The 24,588-nt window shown below is 39.5% G+C and overlaps 1 protein-coding gene across 7 annotated transcripts in view; it reads left to right on the plus strand.

Moving 5' to 3' along the window:
- Positions 1 to 24,588, plus strand: part of LOC136864304 (rho GTPase-activating protein 12) — a 417,475-nt gene that overhangs the window by 389,208 nt on the left and 3,679 nt on the right. For 6 of the 7 annotated variants that reach the window (XM_067141113.2, XM_067141110.2, XM_067141111.2 and 3 more), the window contains 2 exons: positions 10,792 to 10,933; positions 24,386 to 24,491. In XM_067141113.2, coding sequence (XP_066997214.2) covers positions 10,792 to 10,933; positions 24,386 to 24,491 — 248 coding nt within the window. The remainder of the gene's footprint in view (positions 1 to 10,791; positions 10,934 to 24,385; positions 24,492 to 24,588) is intronic. The other variant, XM_067141116.2, reaches the window with a different exon arrangement.

A 24,588-nucleotide genomic window follows, 5' to 3' on the forward strand; every position in this document is an offset into this window, starting at 1 on the left:
GCTCGATCCCAACCTTCAGCGGCGGTGGCCCTCACTGCTCGTACATCCATGATGCCCGCCTGTCTTTCCCCTTTCTGGCAGTGGGCACAGTTCTCCGGGCGTGGTCTTCTGGATAGAACATCGGCGTTGCAGAGCTTCCTTCCTTGTCACTGCTCAGTGGTGAAATTGTACTCCTGAAGACGACGTACACAGCGAGCTGTCCGTCCTTCCAAGTTTCTGAAGCGTAGGACCTATGTCAAGGCGGAGTGGTCAGTGCGTAGATGGAAAGGCTGCCCATACAGATACTTGTGGAAGTGCTCCAAGCACCGTTGCCAATTTATCCTTTTCCTGCTAACTCTAGCTTATTTAATCCAACGTTTAGCAGCAAAAGAAATATTCCCGCTGTAGGTCCCCTGTCTCCCCACCTCTATCATCATCATTATAATTGTACAGTTCCAGTTCCAGCACTTCCACAAGTATCTGTATGGGCAGCCTTTCCATCTACGCACTGACCACTCTGCCTTGACCTGTTAATGAGCCTCTTCCACTTCTTCTTGTCCATATACAACTTGTCATGGAAAACATCACCTACTGTCTATCCTCTGGTAACTAGATCAACCTTCATCATGTCCATCCATCGGGTTTTAGGTCTTCCTGCAGGCCTTTTCCCCCCCACCTGTCTTTCCAAATTTATTCTGGCTGTTCTTGTAGGCTCCATCCTCATCACATGCCCGTACCACCATAGTCTGGATGTACCGATTCGCTGTAATAGGGATGTCTTTATTATGGGTTCTTTCCTCACCTCCTCATTTCATTACTTGTCCATCTTGGTCTTCTGGATGGTAGATCTAAGAAATTTCATCTCTGATGCTTGCAGTCTTGATGAATCTCTTTTTGCGAGGGTGCACGCTTCATGGTAAGAGTCAATATTGGTATGAAATAGCTGTTAAACATCAGTTTGGCCGGTTTTAGAATCATATCATCCCATAAAAGTGTTCTTACTTGTTGGTAGAATTCTGATCCCTTTTGCACTCTGTTTGTAATTTCCTTTCTGACCAAATTATCACTGGAAATTACTCTTCCAAGGTATGGAAAACTATCCACACACCCTAGCTGGTGTGAACGCCTATCTTTGTTGACTGCCATCACCACTGTCTTGCTCTCACTGATGTTGAGATTATATTCCTGGAACTAGGATTTCCATATGTTGAGTCTGGTCTTTACTTCCTCTTCTGTTTCACCCCAAATCATGATATCATCAGCAAAGGCCACTGCATTCAATTCACTTAACTTTTCCTTGACGTTCTTCATTATATTGTCCGTAACAGTGATGAACAGTAGTGGGGACAGTGCACTTCCTGGCTGAACTCCACTCTTGGTTTCAAACCATGATGATCGACCTTCCCCAATTTGTACACAACTAGTACAGTATGTGTACAACATCTGAATTTTCCTTACCAGTCCTTCAGGCACATTTCTTTTCCTCAAGCCCTCCCAGATCTTATCTCGTATAACACAATCATAGGCTTTTTCTATATCCAGGAATACAATAACCAGGTTCTTGCCTTTCTCCCAGTACTTTTCCATCAGCATGCGGGTGCTAAAAATGAGATCCATTGTTGATCTGTTACTTCTGAATCCATATTGCTCCTCCTCTAACTGTGGTTCAATAATGGTTCTCAATCTCCTTTCTATGATCTTCTATGATGATTTTAAAATTTTTTAATAAAAGCCATATTTAAGATCAATTTTAGATTAGTTGATAATTTTTAGTAAGAAATTTTGGTCAGTTACAATTTTTGGCCCATGACACAGCTGGATTATTCCACTATAGTTGGTGGGTTTCCATCTGCTGCCTTTCTTAAACGGGAATTATAAGGCCCTTACTCCAATCTGCAGGTATCTTGTTGTTTATCCATATGGCATTTAGTAATCTATGCAGCCATTGTTTGCCCTGGATGCCTGCTGCCTTTATCATGTCCACATTCACTTCATCTGCACCTGAAGATTCCCCTTTAGGCATAGATTTTAAGGCTGTCTCAGTTTCTGTCCAGGTGATAGGAAGTTCCGGTTCTGTATTTTGTTCTTGAACTGGTCTATTCAGTAGGTTGTCAAAATGGTTCTTCAGGATTTCTCTCATGTCTTCAAGTGCCTTTATGGTATTCATTGATTTTCTTTTACCTCTGATAACATTATACAGTATTTTCTTATTGCTTCTGCTGTCCTACTCCAGTTTCTGAGTGAATATTTTCCATGCCTTGTCCTTTACTTCTGTAACTGTTCTTTTAATGTCCAGTTTCTTATTTCGATATATTTGTTCGAGGTTTCTGATCTTTGCCTCATCTGTAGTAAGATCCGGTTTATTTTTCTCCTGATCCCTTTCATTCCACAAGATATTTATTTCCCTGATTGCTCTCTCATTCTTTCATTCCACCAAGGTGTTTCCTTCTCCCTTGTTTTCATACTTGTCATTCCACAAACTTCAGTTGCTTCCTTAACCAATGTGTCCCTTAGTCTGGTCCATTCTGTCTCTCCATTTTTCCTTTCATTTCTTGGTAACAGGATTTTAATCCGGTTCTGATACTCAGTTCTCTTATCTGTTTTCTGGAGTTCCCATACGTTGATTTTTGGCATTTTCCTGTTCTGTACTTTTGGCATATAGAAGTTTCTCAGGTCCACTTCTAATAGACAGTGGTCACTGTTATGGCTCTCGTTGGGTATTACTCTGACATCTGTTACCATTCTGCTCATTTCTTCATCTGAGTTCGGCCAGTATCCAGTAATCGGGAGATAGTGGGTTCGAGCCCCACTGTCGGCAGCCCTGAAGATGGTTTTCCGTGGTTTCCCATTTTCACACCAGGCAAATGCTGGGCCCGTACCTTAATTAAGGCCACAGCCGCTTCCTTCCACTTCCTAGGCCTTTCCTATCCCATCGTCGCCATAAGACATATCTGTGTCGGTGCGACTTAAATCTGTAGCAAAAAAAGAAGAAGAAGCCGTTCGCAGCACCTGGGGGCAGTTGGGTTCCCTCTCTAAGTTTCCCTCAGTGATGTCCGGTCTGGCGATGGTTAATGCTGCGCCGTGTCTATCGTGATCCAGTACAGCCTGTCTCCGAGCCACCCGTCAGCGACCAAGCTGTCGTCACTCTGCTCGGTGACCACATTTAACGTGAAGCAAGGGGACCGTAGTGATGGCGCCGACGAGCCCCTCTCCTTGTTGGCCTTTATTAGTTTTCCTGACCAGGGGCTGCCTCCACACGGCAGTTCCCTCGCAGGTGGTCATGCTCGCCGCAGTTCCAACAGGTAATATCGTAGGAGTCTCAACGGTGGTGTACGTTGTTCTCCTGTGACGGGGTGAGTCTCCGGCACGTCTTTGTTCTTACGGCTTGTATCCTTAGCGATGGTGCCACTGTTCCCTTCACTGCTTCCATCCTCAGGGCTAGTATCAGGGCCTCCCAGAGGTTGTGCTCCCTGCTGAGCGTCAGTCTTTGACGGACCTCAGTATCGTGAAGCCCGTGAATAAAATTATAGGCTTTCTCCCGCTGAATGTGGTCCTTAGGCAGCCCATCTAGAGCCTTGTGGGCTAGCTGCCCTACATCTTGTGCAAACTCCTGCAGTGTCTTGTTAGTGCACTTGGTCCTCTTTCTCAGCTGGACTCAGTACACGGCTGCCAGCTGGTGGTCACCACATCAGTTGTCAAACTCTCCCACAATCTCTTTGTAGGTGGCACCTGGCTGGAGACTGTGTAACACTTCCACTGCTGATCCATATATTCCGGCGATTAGGTGTACGGCCCTTTCCTCCAATGTCCAACTGTTGTACCTGCACACGGTTTCAAATTGGGCCCAAAAGGTCTTCCAAGAAGTGGTGCCCTCGAAGCATGAAGGGCTTTACTTTTGTGGCACTTGAGCCGCTGTGGTTGCTGGTGGGCCTAGCACGAGTCTCTGTATCTGTCACTCTCATATGCAGGGCACTCCCTTCCTCTTTCAGGTCTCAAACCCCACACTCTACAATCAGCGGTATTTCTTTAAGCAGTTTTTCTACAAGTTACTGAACATCCTGCATAATGTCACTCTTTACTTTTATTACATGAGAGCACATTTCCCGTTCTAATTTGCATTGTCCACCCCGTTCATCACGTTTGGGTGACAGTTTGGTGAACTTATTAAGAAGAGCCTGAAACTGTTCGTTATCCATTTTATCATTCAGTAGAAGTTACAGTATTAGCTGTGAGTTGATCCTGATTCTGACACCAATTGTTGCGCGTTGGCTGGATAAGTAAATGAGAATAATCCGGTAGCGTTTTTGCTTCTAAGATTTATTAATTAATTCTGATAATCACTTACACCTCGGTAAGTCAGGATTTCCGAGTACACACTTACTGTATACCTACTTCTTGATGTAATTACACCGTCCACATCCACATCCACATCCACGTTTTGTTTACTTTCTCTCTGTTTTCCTGATAACAGAGTCTTCCACAGAGTCGAAGAGCAAATGGGCGAGTCAAATGGTGATGTTACCAGTCTCTCTCAAATTGGCATTGTGGACGCTATAACCATTACAGTACATATAACCAGAAGTTTCCTGAATGACTGAATGCATCAAGTTTTTTCACAAGTTGCTGTATGTCACACCGAAACAGATAGGCCTTATGGTGACAATGGGATAGGAAAGGTCTAGGAGTGGGAAGAAAGTTTCCATGGCCGTAATTAAGGTACAGCTGCAGCATTTGCCTGGTGTGAAAATGGGAAACCATGGAAAACCATCTTCAGGGCTGCCGAGAATGGGGTTTGAACCCACTATCTCCCGAATACAAACTCACAACTGTGCACCCCTAAATGCACAGCCAGCTCACTTGGTGAACGCATCATGTGTTATGGAAAACATATCTAGCCTAACCTGTAATACATGAGCCATATACCCATGATATAACTTAAATACATAACATAGTTTATAATACATGAACAAATTGTTTTCAGTTATACATATACCCTAACTTGTGTTGTAATACTGGCCTCTTACCAAGTCTGCTGCAGTTCAAATCCAGGCCAAAGCATGTAGGATTTTTGAAATGAAAAGTTACATCTTGAGTGAAAAGTTTCACCTGAGTGGTTCAGATTCCATGTAAATCTGAAGGTCCTATGTCTATATAAACCAACATAAGTGAGTAAAGTTGAAGATATGCCTGTATTGCTATTGACTTATCCAAGGCTTCTTTGAAGAACACCTTCATGATTCCACTACTGACAGAAATGAGGGCTATTTGACTGATGATGAAAAGAGTGATTGAATGGGTGGCTACAATTTTAGAAAATAGAACTCAAAGAATTAGAGGAGGTTATACATTATTTGATTCTCTCTCTCCATTGATTAAGAGAGGGGGTTCCACATAGCAGTATTATTGGACCTTTATAGTTTCTTATATATAAATGATATGAGTAACGAACTGGAATCAGAGATAAGGCTGTATGTGGACAATGTAAAAAAATATGTACAGGATTGTGAGCTACTGAAAAATTACCTCAGTAATGTTGCAAGATGTACAACATACAATGGTACGATAGTAAACGAGGGTGAGAATTCAGGTTAAAAGTTTCACCAAGAGGGAAAGTCTTCTCAGTTTTAAACACTTTGTTGATGGGGGTGAAATTACCTCATAGGGATGACTGTAAATACCTAGGTGTTAATATAAGGAAGGATCTTCCTTGGAGTAATCACATTAATGAGGTTGTTAATAATAGTTACATACAGAACTGCAAAACATAAAGAATTTCACCTTATTTCCTTGACATGGCATAAGGCCAAAAGCCTGTATCATGTCTGTAAATACAGGCCGTTAAAGCATCAATGGCAATGGTTACATTTTTTTTAAATATGGTTATGAGGGTATTTAGGGGTTGTAGTAAGGATGTAAAGGAGAGGACGTATACGTCGCTAATAAGACTCTTCTACAGACAACCCAGGTGTGGAGGTTAGGTATCGTTTCGATGGAGGGCTTTTCAACCTAGCAAGATTTTGCTCCCGGAGCCTCGCCCAGATTACAGAGGTAAGCAGAATGCTGTATGCGGATGATGCTGCATCACCTACACTCACACCAGAGGAATTGCAACAGTCAGTTAACTGCTACAAGAGTGCATGTGATTGTTTTGGTCTCACCATTAAAGTTCAAAAGACCAAGGCCCTCGCCCAACCTTCACCTGGCACAACCCTTCCACATTTCAACATCTCCATCTCAGATAATCCACTGGAGCATTAGACCACTTTTAGTACTTGGGTGGTATCCTTTCTGTGCACTCTAACTGTGAGCAAGATATGGAGAAGAGAATTAGTGCAGCCCATGCAGCATTTGGACGACTATCACACCAGATGTTCATGAATAAAGACCTGACCGTGAAGACGAAACTCATGTTGTCATCACAACATTGCTATATAGCTGTGAAACGTGGAACCTTTACCAACCTGACTTGAAAAAGCTTGAGCGCTTCCACCAACAAAAACTTCGATCCATCTTTGGATCAAAAGGGAAGACCATGTCACCAACATTGCTGTTCTTGAGAAAGTGCTTGTCAAGAGCATAGAATAATCCATCATTGATCATCAGCGTAGATGGATTGATCACGTCCGTTGGATGAGTGATACCAGATTTCCACGCCAAATCCTGTATGGTGAACTTTGTTCCGGCACCAAACCTTTCAAGGACCAGCGTAAGCACACTGTGAAGATGACTGGTCTCAATCCGCAAACCTGGGACATGCTTCCTCAAGACCATACAATTTGGCACCGGCCCATCCCTGCTGCTGTCAATCTGTTTGAAGGGGAACGATGCAGATGTGAAGAGGCCAGGAGAGAAGCACGAAAACTCCATGCAGCACAACCACGTCCTGTGCATTATGTGTGGACGCTTATTTCATGCTAGAATTGGTCTGTTCAACCATTAAAAATAAGTACATCCACAGACAGAAGTGAATTATTGGAAAAAGTTAATTACTTAGAAACCAGTTAAAGCCGATGACAGCGAATGGTAAGAGCAGTCTAACCAACCTCTGCATCACACCTGCTCTTGTGTGGAAGTAGTGCAGCTATTAGATAAGCAGGATAGCTAGCCTAGAGTCAAATAATGTAAATGAAAAACGTGTTAACAAGTAACTCTTATAAAGTGTCCGGCTCTATGGCTAAATGATTAGCGTCTGGCCTTTGGTCACAGGGGTCCCGGCAGGAATTTTAACCATACTCAGTTAATTTAGCTGGTACGGGGTCTGGGTGTATGTGTCGTCCTCATCATCATTTCATCCTCATCACGACACGCAGGTCGCCTACGGGAGTCAATTCAAAAGACCTGCACATGGCGAGCCGAACTTGTACTCGGACACTCCCGGCACTGACAGCCATACGCCATTTCATTTCATTTTTCCTTATAAAGTTTCAGAATAGTAATATTTATAACTTTTTCATAAAGTGTTAACATGATAATCTGTATATGGCATTAAACACTAATGTGTATCACCTGGTTGAGTGGCTCAGACGGTTGAGACACTGGCCTTCTGACCCCAACTTGGCAGGTTCAACCCTGGCTCAGTCCGGTGGTATTGAAGGTGCTCAGATACATCAGCCTCGTGTAGGTAGATTTACTGGCACGTAAAAGAACTCCTGTGGAACAAAATTCCAGCACCTCGGCATCTCCAAAAACTGTCAAAAAGTTGTTCGTGGGACGTAAAAAACAATAACATTATTATTGTTGTTGTTATTATTATTATTATTATTATTATTATTATTATTATTATTATTATTATTATTATTATTAATGTGTATCCTTCACAAAACCCCGGGCTGAGTGACTCAGACGGCTTAGGCGCTGGCCTTCTAACCCCAACTTGGCATGTTCGATCCTGGCTCAGTCTGGTGGTATTTGAAGGTGCTCAAATACGACAGCCCCGTGTCGGTAGATTTACTGGCATGTAAAAGAACTCCTGCGGGACTAAATTCCGGCACCTCGGCGTCTCCGAAGACCTTAAAAAGTAGTTAGTGGGACGTAAAAGCAAATAACATTATTATTATTATTATTATTATTATTATTATTATTATTATTATTATTATTATTATTATTATTATTATTATTATTATCCTTCGCAAAACTCCTGAACTACATGGAATTGGGAGGTATGATTCCCATCAAAATTTTCTAAATCATCTGAATATTACAGGGAAAAACTTTAATTTCTTAAAAAGTTCCTAGAATTCCCATAGTATTGTTTTGGATATCAAATGTGTTCTGTGTGCATGGACTTCCCAGACCATCTTCATTGAAATCTGGCCACCATACTTCCAAACAAACTGGTGTTCACACCTGTTCATACAAGACAGCCATCAGCCAGTCATTAATGATCTGAAAAAGATACAGCCTATTGAACTTGCATACATTTAGCATGAGAAACAGAATGCTTACAAATTTATAACATCAAGTTTTCGTTAGTAAAATGAGAGACTGTTTTCTCCACTTTGCTTCAACAGCCACTGCTATTGTGTCATAGTGCGCTAGCATAGGGTGACCAGATTTCTCAAGTGAAAAAAACCTGTATATTTTATGCTTTTGGCCATAAAAAAGCAGCACCTCAAACTACAGGAGGTATGTAAATGGGATTTCATTTTCTACAGTTCTACTACAGATTAAGACTATATGAAATGTTTATTATTAATATTATTATTACATTACCTCATCTAGAGACATAATGTAAGAAATTATTGCTAAAATCTTCATCAACATACTGTAAATGAAATGTCCTCGCTCATGTCACTCTTTCCCATTCCTCCACTTCACCACTCCCCTCCGCTAACACTGATTCAAGGCGATCACCTGCTCACTCTCATTCACTTGTCTATAACACTGAATAAACCCACTCTGTGGCTAAAAGAGAATTGGTGAGCAATATATCAATTATTCACCTTTTTTTTTCTTAAGTAGCTATTTTGTTCTTACTCACATTTCCTTTCTTATCTAGATTGCTCTCATTATACAGGCAATTCAAATACAGCTTCTTATATCAACTTCCAAATTGACAACCATTCAAGCAAGAACTTTGTAATGTCCACTGCAGCAAAGAACATTCCAGCCTTATGGGGTTATCTTCAGCTAACAGCACTTTATATTCTTCATGATTTCTTACTGTTAACTGAGGAAAATACCATAAAGATCGAAACATGTTGAAACATTAAAAAAAACTATTTATTGTAACAAAATAGTTTGACAGTTGTACTGAATTAAAAGAATGTTTCTTTTGAAAATTGTTGTCATAAACATTATTGGATGAGGAAACCTTTCATACAGTACCCAAGCAGTTTATATCATTTATTCAACCTGCTTGAAGGAAAGCAGTTGGATAAACTGAAATGTGATTGGGCATTGTCAATTTCAGTGACCAGTCTGGTGATGTATTCCGGTTGTTGGTGAAGAAAGAGTTTCCTGCCATCTCACAGAAAGTTTTAAACATAACAACTCCAACTCTTCACATCTCTACATTTACGTGAACAAGCGTTTTCATGTTTGACAAACACTAAAACCAAACAACAAAATGTGCTTTTGTCTTATCAAAGTTATAGCCAAGAATAAACTTATTGTGCTGCAAGAGACAAGCCTAAATATCACATTGAAGTGTCATTGTCAACAGAATTATACATTTGTAGTACTGTTCACTTTTTTTAACTGGGAATAAATCTTTAAAAAATGCTTTGCTGAGACATTATTAATATAAATCTTTTTATTTGTAAAGCTTTTGTATAATTGCATAAATACTGCTTTTGTTATGAACACTTTTTACAAATTGTAAAATTGAAATGAATACATTTGTATACAGAATATAAGATAAATTCTGTTGTAAAATTTTATTTAAAATATACCATTGACATTTGGTTTACCTATTGTACAACACTGTTTTACATTCTGCCCTGGGTTTAAATACATGCCAGATAGCCAGGGTTCCCCAAGGTTTAGTTGAATATTTCTAGGATTCCCCAAAACAAAGATGGTGGAGAAACATGCTTTAGAGAGACTGGAACAGGGTGCCCTCAACCTTGGATACAGAAGCAAATTAAAATCCTACTGGTGATCATCCCAGAAATAGTTTACTGGCTTGCCCCTCTCCCTCTGACCTTTCAGATTTCAGTATATTTCAGTATGGTACCCAACACAGTAGCTAAGCCACTTCTGAATTCTTGCTGCAATTAATTACAAGTCCACTCACCTGTACAGAAACCACACTGGCACGTTTATCAGGCAACACATAATAAACAGTATTCAAAGCTGTGGATTAAAAAAAAGAAAAAAAAGCAAGTGTCTAGAAACATCACGTTACTAATTGTGTAGTAAATTAAAGGAAAATGTTCTAGATAAGCAATAATGATGTAATATTGTGTCTGAATTTATTTTTATTTTTACGTAAAAGTTTTCTAATATGAGAATGTTATAACCTTTTGTGATATGTGAAGCCATTTCTTTCCAGTTTTGACTCAGTTAATTTAGAACTGTTATTTATTCATTCATAACCTAACAGTTATAAATGTTATAACCTTTTACTGTACACCTTGGACTCGATTAATATTTCAATTTAACTTGGTATTTTACCATATTATTATGGATATGTTTAGGGCCTTGGTATGGTTATTTAGAATGATGGGAGGTGATGATCTTAATTATGCAGACACAAAACATTGTCATATGGAGTGGACGAGTTTGTTCTTCTAACTTTGGTGATTCTGAAGGCTCCTAATGAGCCTACCCTTAACTCTGTTATATTAAGATTCCTCATATCTGTTCTAGGTGGACCAGAACAATTTACAGGTTCTGGAAAGGGAAGAAGATGTCCATGTGCTCACCGGTGCTCTGAAGTTGTTCTTCAGGGAGCTCAAAGAACCATTAATACCATTTGAGCTGTTCACCACTGCACTTGAAACTGGTGATTGTATGATGTATTTTAACTTTTAATTTGTTTATATCCATGCTCATATGGAATATAAATCTATTAATTGTTCTTTACTATTCTACTTATTTTGATTCTATTTTCTGAAAATTGTTTGCTTGTTTTGAACAAAATGGCATGCCACTGAATGACATGCCTATCCTAGAAAAGCACTTACCACCACCACAACCAGTACCATTGATCATGATGCTGTCAGGTCAGTACAAATACGGATCCTCTCAATTTTGCTTATTCCCCAACTACTTATTGATTACTGTATTCCAGTCAAGGTTGTATTTGCCTTGTTCTTTTCTTAACAAATTTAGCTGTTTCCTTTGAGCACTCATATGGCAAGTACAGTATTTTGATCTCAAAACATACCTGAATATTACATCAAAATTGTGGTGGATATATATACGACTAAATCACAACAAAAGTGCAATGTCCAGCAGGTACTAATGACGAATTTGAAGTGAAAGTTGGAGTTCATCAGGGATCAGCCCTCAGCACTGCTGATTATACAACAGCCTACTACTTGGAATATCTTATATGCAGATGTCATGGTTCTCATAAGTCATGACCCAGTGACCCTCCAACATGCACTGGAGAAATGGAGATCAACTTTGGAAACAGCCAATTGGAAACAGCCAATTGAGAATCAACAGGCAAAAATAAAATAATAAAATAAAATAATAAATAATAAAAAATTAATATAAATAAATAAATAAAAATAAATAAATAAATAAATAAATAAATAAATAAATAAATAAATAAATAAATAAATAAATAAATTTGGTGCACCACATCAAGAAAGTATCATTTTTGAACTAAAATAAGGTATTTTGGTATAAATTTTTATTGCTGTAATTATTTTTGAATATTTTAATGCAGGTCTTTTGTGAGGAGTGTGACGTGGTGTTGCGAGGGATGGCAAGCTGTGCTCAACTCAACACAATTATAATGACCGCTGCTAGATGCAACCAAGTAGCAATTTCTCTACGTGCAAATTGTAAAAACGAATTATTTCAATTTGTGATTATTATACGTCTCCCTTACTTTCAGGTATCCGTGAAATCATTAGTTCTGTCTGAAATGTGTACATAATGGCTGTGAAGTATGGAAGCTGCTAATGTCATTACTCAGCACTGCCCATGGCAGTGCTGAGTAATGACATTCAGAGCTCAATTAGTGCATCTGAATGTTATGAAAATTACTATTCATAAGCTCAATCATGCTGCAGTAGCACTTTCTGGTCCAGTGAGGAAAGCAATGGTTAACTACCTCACTCTTCATCCAGCCTAGTACACTGCATTTGGCCCCACTATCAATTTTTGCTGTTTCCCTATAACTGCATAACCTTTGGTGTTGTTATCTGAGGATCCAACCAGATTTTGGTCTGATGACCTAACAAACAAACAAACAAACAAACAAACAAACAAACATATCTTATTTTAAGTCCTTCAGTGGCATAAAAATATTGTTCAGCTGTCACGTAATGAATGTACTAACTGGTGGTGGTAATTGCTTTTATAAGTTGCAAAACAACATGATCATTAGCTCCTATTCATGCGGAAGATAATGAAGGTGACTATTGAAATGAGAAGATAAATGTGAAGGAACAATCGCTCGAAGTATTAGGCAAAAAATTCACCAAAAAATTCACAGAAGGGGAATTTGGTGGGGAGGGGGTTGAAAGCCCTAGTATCGCCAAGTTAGAAAGAAACAAAATGTTCCGGCCTAGAATGTCCTAAGCTCCTAAAGCACATCTTCATTAGAGACTTATGTCTTTCAGCATTCAGTAGCTCCTAAAACTTATCAACAATAACATCACGGTGACTGAGGTATGCTATGTCTCTTCTGGTGCCACTCATCGTTTATCATTTCGACCTGATGTGGACTGGATTTGACATCCTTTGCACCCCTAAAAAGCCTGACATACTGTTGGAAGATCTCTGTACACCTGGTCTGTTACAGGTAGTGATGGGACATTCAATTCATTTTACTGAATCGATTCATTTGATTCCATTCACGTTACTGAATCGATATAGTGATGCGATTCACGGCACGTTAGTCACTGCTCCTTCTGCATCCGTGTAGTACGTACTGGTAAGACAGCAGCAACAGCATTCAGTGCTCGCAGCTGCCATCTGGTCTTCATACTATGAACTCCTTTCTTAGAAAAAAATGCTAGTCAAAGGTTTCCGGCGATGCAGGATGGGAAAAGTCTAGTATTAGGAAGGTAGCAGCCATGGCCTTAGTTAAGGTACAGTCCCAGCATTTCCTGATGTGAAAATGGGGAAACTACGGAAAACCATCTTAACAGCTGCCGACGGTGGGATTCAAACCCACCATCCCCCGAATGCAAGCGCATAGCTACGCGATACTAATTGCACGTCCAATTCGCTCAGTCATTTTTGAAAATATGTATTTTTCTATCAGCTGAGGATTTTTTAAAATCGTCATATTTTGTATAGGCTACCCGAGATGTACAGTAGCCCGCTGGTTTTCTGATTCAACATACTGTTGGTTAAGTTATTGCGTCAGTCAGCTCACTTACTGTCCACATATGATTGAAGTCTTGTGTAACGATGTGACATATGAACTGAGAGAATACTGAGCCGTTCTTCCCAAGATAAAACAGGTACTTTTGAGTGGTCATGAGCATGACTCATAATCGTAGGGCAGGCTAGAGTCGAGTTTAATTGTCAAATGTCAACTAATAAATAGTATAACCTAGTAGCCTACCTAATTACTAACTTCTTCAGAATTATGTTTTGACTACCTTTTTAACACTACAAATAAATCCATCTATTATTTAAACCTCCCTGTAAGAAGAGGACAGTGAATGCAAGTGGGTATTATTTTTAAATAAGCTGAGCTCGAGAGTCCATTATAGCATACGATTCTTTCAGTGTACTGTGGCTCACTGTATGTCTCGCTGCAGCGGAAGCTCGGCTCTCCGCCAGTGTCCAGTTCCGATAAGGAGCCGTGTGTATCTTGTGTCTCACTGAGCCGTGCTCGTTCACGATTCTTTTGGTGTGCCATGGCTCACTGTATGTCTCGCTGCAGCGGAAGCTTGGCTCTCCGCCAGTGTCCAGTTCCAATAAGGAGCCATGTGTATCTTGTGTCTCACTGAGCCGTGCTCCTTCATGATTCTTTCGATGTGCCATGATTCACTGTGTCGCTGCAGCGGAAGCTCGGCTCCCCATCAACGTCCAGCGAGTGTGCCACTCAGCACTGTCCGCTGGGAGTTAAGCTGAATCGTGTGCTGTGAGCTCGCCGTTCCTGTGAATCGATTCACTCGACACTTGAATGAATCGATACACTGCTTTGAATCATGCATTCAGTAGCCAACACTAGTTACAGGGACACAGTCAAACACATGGAGGGGTGTACATGATCCCAACTTGATACCACCATATCCATCGTAGTTTCCTTCAAAGATAATACCTGGATTGTGCCTGTCTTCTGTTTCTTCCAGAACATTATGAGAATGATGGCAAGAACTGAACCTGAACTTGTTGCATCTTGTAGGCTTCCAGACATGGAGTCCCACTTGAAGTAATTATTTTTGTGGCACAATAATCCTTGGCATCCACATTTCCATTGTATTAAAACCTCTGCCAGTCTGTGGTGATACACTTTGGGACATACATGTACATCCTGTCATCTGATAGACATGACAATGAAAATTGAAAAGATTGCTCCTCCTCATCAACACAAAATATACTTAAAAGCATTACCTTTTATTCAGAACTAGTTTGGGCCCCTCTCATTGGGCCTTCTTCAGCGTTATAGAGAGCAGCCTAGGAGTTGGTCTCTTTTCTAGCTCTCAGTCTCTTTTTTGGGGGTTAGTCTCTCAAGTCTCTTTTTTTTTTTTTTCAGAATAAATCTCTTCTCTAGCTTTCCTGCCTTTCTCAGGTGAAGAATTTTAAAAAAATATGTAGTTGCAGTAGAAGAATTGTGTGAGGTGTTATTCTCTAAATAGCTGGCCCTGCGGTGTAGGGGTAATTTGCCTGCCTTTTACCCGGAGGCCCCTGCTTTGATTCCCAGCCAGGTCAGGGATTTTTACCTGTATCTGAGGACTGGTTTGAGGTCCACTCAGCCTACATGATTACAATTGAGAAGCTATCTGATGGTAAGATGGCGGCTCTGGACTAGAGAGCTAGGAATAACGACTGAGAGGATTCGTCGTGCTGACCACGACACCTCATTGTCTGCAGGCCTTTGAGCTGAGCAACGATCGCTTGGTAGGCCATGGTCCTCTGGGGCTGTTGTGCCATGAGGTTTGGTTTGGTTTGGTTTGGTTTGGTTTGGTTTGGTTTGGTTTGGTTTGGTTTGGTTTGGTTTGGTTTGGTTTGGTTATTCTCTAAATAGAATAAAGATATGTGGTTTATCTTATTATATTTAAGGTTGATCAAAATCTAACATTCTTCTGAAGTTTCTTATATCCCCTGTGGGTGGGAGACACAGACGAAGAATACACCCACATTATACCCAGCCTGTCATAAGAATCGACCAAAGGATGATGAAATTAGAACCATGAGAATACTTGTGATTAGTACCATTACATGCGGAACGCCATGGGTCGACGTTACTTGCGACTAGTACCACCTTGCGAGGAGCAGTACCATTATGCGAGAAACACTAGGGGTCTCGGCATTGTTTGTGATAATGATCATCGTGTGTATTCCACCGGTCGGTTCCACTGTGTCCAGAATGGGTCTGCGTTATATGAGTAGTACCACTTTATGAGAAACACCATTGGTCTATGTTGCCTGTGATTAGAGCCACTAAGTGAGAAACACCACGGGCTTGGGTGGTTCCTGTGATTAGTATCACTATGTGAGTAAAACCATGGGTCTGTGTTGCCTGAGAGTAGTAGTACCATTATGTGAGGGACACCATGGGTTTATGTTGCCTTTGGGCGTTGCCATAATGTGTGATACACTGTGGGTCTACATTGCGTATGATTAGTACCACTATGTGAGGAACACCACGGAATACCAGCATCCGTGATTGTTCCCACTATGTGAGGAACACCACGGGTCTTCGTTGCTTGTGAGTAGTACCTTTATATGCAAAACACCATAGAGTGGTGCCATTGTGTGTGACATACCATGAGGTCTACATTACCTGTGATTAGTACCACTATGAGGGGCCGGTATGAGTATCATCCCAGTAATGAAGGCATTGTGAATTGGATCCACTGATTGTTTTGTTCCACGATCATTTTTTTCATCATCATTCGTTTTAGATTCTAGTCACTGGATACATTTTGAAGTTTTAATTTTAGTTTTGTTCACCTCGTACCATTAGGGGCTGATGACCTAGCTATTAGGCCCCTTTAAACAACAAACCTCATCATCATCATGAAAGTTTCTTATGGTAAGAATATCCATGTAATGAACACAGAAATTGTTCTGCGTGATCTTCGTGATACTCTGACGAAACTAACCTTGAGTTACAGAATGGTTTAAAACAGTTTTTTTTGTAATGTACTTTTTTTCATTTTCTATTATTTTTTCCTTTTCTTTCAGGATTTATATAGAAATGGTTGGCTGCTGATCTGTGAACAAAAATGTTAATGATGAGGAAGTGCAGTTTTAGAATCGGTTGGCTACTTAAAAACGAGAGAAATGGTTATTTGTTGTCAACATGGGCATCAAGACACAGTGGAACTGAAGTATTTTGCAAACTTTGTGTGTGTAAAAAAGATTTCCAAAACAAGGGGCTCTTCAACACTCAGACTATGCTTAACATACAAAATTAGCCTCTGATATTCTAGGGTTTAGGCAGATAGTTTTATTCACAGCAAATCCCGGTGATTCTTCTGACACAATCCAAAGTGCAGATACCGAGTCAAGCTGTAGTTCTTCTCTGCCTGTTATTAAACTCTATAATATAGTTCAAAGAATGTGGCAACAGTATCTGTAAGAATTTGGTTTATGAAGTCTGCGTGTTGCAACTTTTCCGCATCCTCTTGCAGTGGGATTGTTCCAACTGATTTTTCTTTAAGCCCTAAGAAGATGCAATATTTAATAACTGATGTACTGGGATCATATTTTCAACAGATGATCTCAGATGATGTGGGAACCTCCTTGTATTCAGTCTGTTTTGACTAAACTGACGACAAAAAGGAGCTTCTGATATTGATGAGTTATTGGTCAGAGTCAGAGTGGAGAGGTGAAATACTTTGAAGACATTTGCAGATATTCTTCATCAGGAAAAGTTATGCACATAACTCTTCATGGAAAAATTCACTCTGCCATCAGTAATTCAAACCTACCTGTTCTCAAACGTATGATAATGATGATGATGATGATAATTGAATGGCCTCAGCTACCATGTGCAAGCATTTTTATTTGATGCCATCTGGCTGCTTGTTTATCAAGTTTCGACATTCCATTTTACTCTAGGCTTACTAGACGTCACAGTAAACCGAATCCCTCTTGGGTGGCATCTGTAGCTAAGTTTTTTAATGAATTTTGTCAGCTAAACACCAAGTGTGTCTCCAGAGATCTTTTACATACCAATATCGTGATTAATGGACGTTTCTCCGCCCTTCAAAAGTCTGACTACCTCTGCTGGGTTTGAACTTGCTATCTTGGGATTTGGAGGCCAACACTCTACCACTGATCCACAGGCGGAGCTTAGCTTGGCTCATATGGACCAAATGTGAATAAGAATGTTCACTAGACATTTCAATGAAGATTTAATTAAAGAGCTTGTGTGGATTGGTTGATATCGTTCATGATGCATATCTAAAAAACTTTTGGTGAAGATGCATCTGAATTAGCTGTTGTAGCTGTTTTTCACTAGTTTGATGAGCTGGAGGATCATCGTAAGTTACAAGTTAGGTTTGAAAAGAAGATTCCACCTTCTAATACTTAAAATATGATGCCCCTGAAAGATATTGTTCCTTCACAGAAAATTGAAAATGAACTTTCACATCATCTGGAAAAATAATTCTTAGTTTTCATGGACAGTGCTAAAGAGCATTATGTTTTCAGATGCAAATATTTGATTGAAAAAGCAATGAAAGATTGTGATTTGTTTAAAGCTCTGAGATGTTTAAACCCCTCTCTTGTGGAAAACCGACAAAGCTATCGAGATACAGTTTCAGCTGCATTGTCTCTATCACATGGGAATAAATTACCCTGTTTTACTATCTTCTTTCAGTAATGCAACAAAACTTATTTCTTGACATGGCTTTTTATGTAAAAGATGAAAAAAAGTTTGTTATTATACTTTTGTTCCTCAAACATTAGTATTTCATTTAATAAATACCTTACTTATATTTACTTATACTCATTTAATAAATGAACAGGCCATATCCCGTCCGGTACCAGAAACAAATGAAACAGCCTAAAACATCAGACAAAAAAGCTACTATTCATCATCATTTGGTAATTGGCATGTGTGGCCTTTTTTTCTGGTCTCCGCCAGCCTTTTTTTGGTTGGGGATTACAAAATAAATAAATAAATAAATAAATAAATAAATATACTGTATATATAATTTATCACAATTTTCAATGCAGAAACTTGAGAACATCAAACATTTGACTGTATTAATTATTTAGAAACCTTGTCTCTTTTTAGTCTCTTTTTCTGCCATTTTAGTGCTTTTTCCTTTTTTATGGTGTGGTCTACCACTCCTAGTCCTGAGAAAAACTTAAAATATAAATTAGCACACATTAAAATACTTATTTAACAACCATAAAGTAAAAGGACACATCATATTTGATAAAAATTTAACATGGGTTGCAATATGTAGTCCATTTGAAATTTGTAAAAAGTTGTATGAATCTAGAAGTCCTTATCAGTACTGATATATGTAGTACAGTCATTAACTTCTGAGACTTGACGCCTGGAGGACAGGCACCCACACGACTCTGTATGTTGCACATGATGCCGCATTACACCTACATAGAATCACATCCACCCTCAAAATAGTTGCCGTTGGCCGTTATGCACGTTTGCTAACCTTGGTATAGCTGCTGGAAGCACCACTGAAAGCATTTGGCAGGAAGGTCCCGTGTGGCTTCTTTTGTGGCCATCATGACCTCTTCGGATGACTGAAATCTGCGCCCATGTAGGAGTGCTTTCAGGCAGGGAAAGAGAAAAAATCGCATGGTGCGAGATCAGGTGAGTACGGAGGGTGTGGCAAAACTGTCACCTGTTGCCTTGCAAGTTCCTCTTGGACAAGGACAGAGCGATGTGTAGGGGCGTTGTCATCTAGCAACAGCCAATTCTTTGTACGCCAAACCCCAGGTGGCTTACGGCGAATTGCATCGCGTAAACGGCCAAGGATCCCCTTGTAGCGGGTTTTGTTTACCGTTGCACCATCTGGGAGGAATTCCATGTGAACGATTCCATTAGAATCAAAAAACAGTTCCAGCATCACCTTGCCTTTTGACCTGTCTTGTCGTGGTTTTTTCTGTCGTGGTGATGATGGCGTTTTCCAGGTAGCGGATTGTCGTTTCAGTTGCGGATCGTAAAGGAAACGCCATGTTTCGTCTCCAGTTATTATCCGGTTGAGGAACGTCGGATCATGGTCAGCACTACTGATGAGGTCACCGCAAATCGTCATGTGATCATCACGTTGGTCTTGCGACAGAATTCGTGGCACACTGTGCTGGGTAACACGAGACATGTTGAGTTCATCCGTCAGAATTTTTTGGCAAGTACCATGGCTGACCCCTGATGCTGCTGTGAGATCGTCTACCGATTGGAAGCGGTTAGCATGCACCAACGTTGCAACTTCTTGGATCTTGCATTCCGTTCGAACTGTTTGTGGCCGATCAGTGTGCTCATCATCTTCTAAACTGTTCCGTCCTTGTATAAAATGTCGGTGCCACCTAAACACGACACTGCGACTCAATGCATCCTCACCGTAAACCTGTTGCATAATGTCAAACGTTTCGGCAGAGGTTTTGCCTAATTTCTGGCAGAATTGATGTTTGCCCGTTGCTCAAACTGTGACATGTCTAGGTCCAACAGGCGCATTCAAATCACCGTCACAACAACGACCGTACGTCTGCTTCCAGTGCATGCACTCACCTGTCTCTTGCAGGGACGAGAGACTAACCGACATGATAGTATACCACTATCCCACCTATGTGCTATACTGCACCACAGCGCCATCATGCAGACAGTCTCAGAGCTTAATGACTATACTACATATATTAATGCACCTGTGTATGTGATATAATTAAACCATATTCTATATGACTTCTTTATAAAACTCTATTTACATAATAATGTAACAATCTTTCATTCAGTTTATACTGTAGTTCGTATTGATCCATGTGAAAAATTTTACTTTGACTGTTGATTTTTTTTTTTTAATGCTGTTTGTTCGGGGTGTCGACCTTTCGGGATCTTTTGCCCCTACTGTTTAAGTTTACTGTCGAATGTAATGTACACTAATATACCTGAATATGTCTGAACTTCTATTCTTGTTTATAAACATCATGTACAGTCTCCTTATGTATACAGTCTTAAAATACGTCCTTGAATGCCTGAAAGTTGATAGTCTTTGCTCTGTATGTGGATTTAATGGTAAAATTACTTGAAGCTATATTGATAATATTGAAATGTTGACTTGTTTACTGTGTAAAGGGAGATCTTTCACAATTTCAGTATCTTAATTAAGGCCACTACCGCTTTCTTCCCAGTCCTAGCCCTTTCCTGTCCCATCGTCACCATAAGACATATCTGTGTCGGTGCGACGTAAAGCATCTTGTAAAAACAAAAATTTCCACAAGGATCAACTTGAACTATAAAGTAAATGAAAGGTTGTTGCATTGTGATGTAAATAGTTTTTTATGAAGAAGTCAGATAGAGTATGGTTTAATTATATCCTGTACACAGGTGCATTAATATATATCAATACTGATAAGGACTTCTACATTCATACAAATATTCACAAAGTTCAAACGGACTACATATTGAAACTTACGTTAAATTTTTGTCAAATATAATGTCACCTTTAACTGTATGGTTGTTAAATACCATAAGTTTTTTAATGTGTGCTATTTTATGTTTTAAAGTTATCTGTAAAGTTAAAGATGGCCCAATGAAAGTGGATGAAACTAGTCCTGAATAAAAGCTTCTTTTAAGGTTTTTGTTTATTAGAAGGAGCAGTCTTTTCAGTTTTCATTGTCATTGTACATCATCAATATGGAGATCGAACTAATAAATTACATCTGATAGACTTTTTTCATTTTTACCATGCGAAAGAGGCAAACCAGAGGGAATTTTTACATGTTGCAAAGACTTTCCTCTGCACCCTCAGAAGATAAATTCAACTGAGCAGGTCTCTTCAAGCCAGGCTGAGTGGACTGTTGAAGGGTTCAATCCTGGTTCAGTTTGGTAGTTTTGAATGTGCTCAAACGCATCAGCCTCGTGTAAGTAGATTTACTAGCAAGAAAAATAATTCCTGCAGGATAAAATGCCAGCACCTCGATAGCCATGAAAATTGTAAAAGTAGTTTGTAGGATGTAAAATCAATAATAATAATAATAATAATAATAATAATAATAATAATAATAATAATAATAATTTGTATTTCAATTGTTGCAAGTGTCCTCTTACCAATTTAGAAACTTCTATTTGACATTTACCAATATGTATTTACTCTGATATTGTATGAAATGTATATTAATTTCTCATTGACATGTAATAACTACAATAACTTAACGTAAAAAATACTGAATACTAGGCAACAGAAATGGATTGTTTTCAATTTTTGGATGTGATTAGTTGTTGAAAAAGGTGTACCATCAGGAGTATAAGCTTCTCCATGTTTTGTTTGTTATGTCATCAGCTCAAAGGCTGGTTGGATTCTCAAATAGCACCACCAAAGGAGCTTAATTTTATTATTTGTTGAGACCCAATCTTGGTCTCAGCTTCTTTGATTCATCTTACTAAGCTGGGTTTTAAGAGCGATTTTCTGCTGAGCATAAATATATATATATTCTGGCATATCCCTTCATCAAAAATTAATTAAAATATTTTGCTCAGTTTTGTTTTCCCTAAAAATTCTCCCTTTACACCATGATGGAATATTGGATCAAAGCCAGGACCGTATTTATCCATTTTCAGTCCATGTTGATGAAGAAGTTACACCGTTTGAATATTATCACTAATATCGTCAATACTATTACTGTCATAATCGCTACTTACACTGGAATCGATTACGTGTTGTCTATTTTGCTACTGCTGCTCATTTTCATCAGCTGGGCCTGAACTCCAAACATTTGAGCCTGCAGTACTTGGTCCAGTTAAATTCCCATCACTTATAAAATCCCGTTTGGCAGAACTAACTTCACTAAGATCACTATCCTCCCTACTAAATTCCAACATTTTGTTTATCATGGCCCGTAAATCATCCTCCTGTAATGGTAAGGGCGGGTAATTCCGGTTAGACATTTTAGCAGAAGAAATGTAAGAAAAAGAATCAAATCTAACCTTAGTTCCTGCAGTTTAGAAGGAAATCGTGACTTGCACCTGTATCACGGAACTCATGCGTATGATGATGTATGTGTATGTTCAGTCCTCAGCCCGAAGGCTGGTTGGATCCTCCACAGCTCTGCCATCAGCTGTCGTAGATGGCCTAGGCATCACTGAAAAGGCGTACTAGGGAAATGAGGAATGAGGTAGTTTCCCGTTGCTTTCCTCACTGAGCCAGAAGTTATTACATATCTTTCTGCCAAGCCCACTGAAATGCATGCAACAACCGACCCTACGAGCAACATTTTCACATCATTCATAATGGGAACTGGCTGCATAAGGAATGGCATTACTAGCATCGCTCATACCTCAGTCACTTTCATAAAAGCCAAGGATAAGACAGAAACAGATGAATGAAAGTAACAAAATTGCTCTAGCCTATACCAGAAGACTTAGTGCACTGTAAACACTAAGTCCAGTCAGCAAAACATGCTGTATAACTTCCATGATTTGCAGTAAACACACTCCTGTCATGGAGGAAAAACTCAAAACTGAGGATAATAAATTAGGTCACAGATCTAATTTGTCATCAGAGAGGTCTGTTTAGTATCATATCTCCAGAAACCCCTTCTGCAGCAATATTATTGCTTCCAAGGGAAGATAAGGCGATGAGGTCATGCTTCAACACAAAGCCATTAGGGTGTAAGTTGTTCTTCCCCAGAGGTAAGTAGCGTACCTTATGATACAACTCATGGATAGCACGTTGGTATTGGAAGAACATAGTTGAAAAAATTCATATTAGAGGGCAGACTCATCCAGAACATACTGCTGAGAGAGAAATAAACCTCTGCAGGCAGGCAGCTGAGAAAGAAAGTTTAGAATAGATGGATATATCTGCGTTCATTGCTGAGCAGGCGACTTGTAACTGCAGATCTTGCCACATCGCCCACCAAATGGGTTAATTTCATCTATTGCTCTTTGAAAATTCTCTGTCAATATTGCTATATCATCTGCGAAAGCTAAGCAGTCGATTTCCACTCCATTCTTCTTTGCCCAATCCTTAAAGGTCTGAACAAATTTCCATCTTGTATCTGACACCCTTTCTGTAGTACTTTCTCCAGTACACAGTTGAACAAGAGTGGTGAAAGTATATCTCCCTGCTTAACACCTGTTTTGATTTCAAGTGGGGCAGAGAAGCATCCTTGGAATTTTACTTCGGAGATGGTATTAGTTAGGGTTGCTCGTATTACCTCTAAGCAGTTTAGCATTGACTCCCATTTCAGCAATTATTTGAAGCAACACATTGCAGTCAGTGGAGTCGTATACCTTTCTGAAGTCTACAAATGTACACACCTATGTTCGGCTTCTCAACATGTGATATTTTATTATTGTTTTAAGATTGTGTATCTGCTCACCTGCTGATCAGCCTTTTCGAAAACCTCCTTGTTATTGTCCAAGCATGCATACAACATGTTACTCTAGTTGTTTGTATTATTATTATTATTATTATTATTATTATTATTATTAGTAGTAGTAGTAGTATTATTATCCAGTAAGTAAATAAATTATGTATAAATATTTCCATGCTCTCGGATTCAATTTAGTTACAGTATATTGTATGGTGAATAAGCCTGTAATCTGCAGGAATCACAAACTTTTTTTAAAACCTACAACCTGTTTTCCAGTCAATGACCAGGGCAGGAATGGGATGAATGAAGCCCCCAACATGCAGCGAGGATAGGAATTGTGCCGGCTGCCGAAGCCTGTCACACTTCTCTGGGGCAGTAATTAATGACTGACAGATGAAATGAAATTATATTGGAGAGTGTTGCTGGAATGAAAGATGACCGGGAAAACTGGAGTCGGAATCACAAATGAACATAACAATTAATTCTGACCATTGTGTGTCAAATTCACTCCACTGTTTAAATTTACTCGTAAGATATTTTGAGTCTTTCATGCTCCTTGATTGTACTGATAGGATTCTATCTGTTCTAGTGAACTCCGACAAGAAAAAGAAAATTCGAATGTTCCAAGACATTGTACAGCAGCTGCCTGATCCAAATAGAGATACGTTAGCATTCCTTCTTCGCCATCTACGGAAGTAAGTTGAAAAAGAGAAAAGGAATTGTAATTGAACTTGCAGATGATGGTGTGGTGATGATCTGTAGTGGTTCTTTAGCGGGTTATTTACAGAATAA

This window comes from Anabrus simplex, chromosome 2, assembly GCF_040414725.1.
Source record: "Anabrus simplex isolate iqAnaSimp1 chromosome 2, ASM4041472v1, whole genome shotgun sequence".
NCBI lineage: Eukaryota > Metazoa > Arthropoda > Insecta > Orthoptera > Tettigoniidae > Anabrus > Anabrus simplex.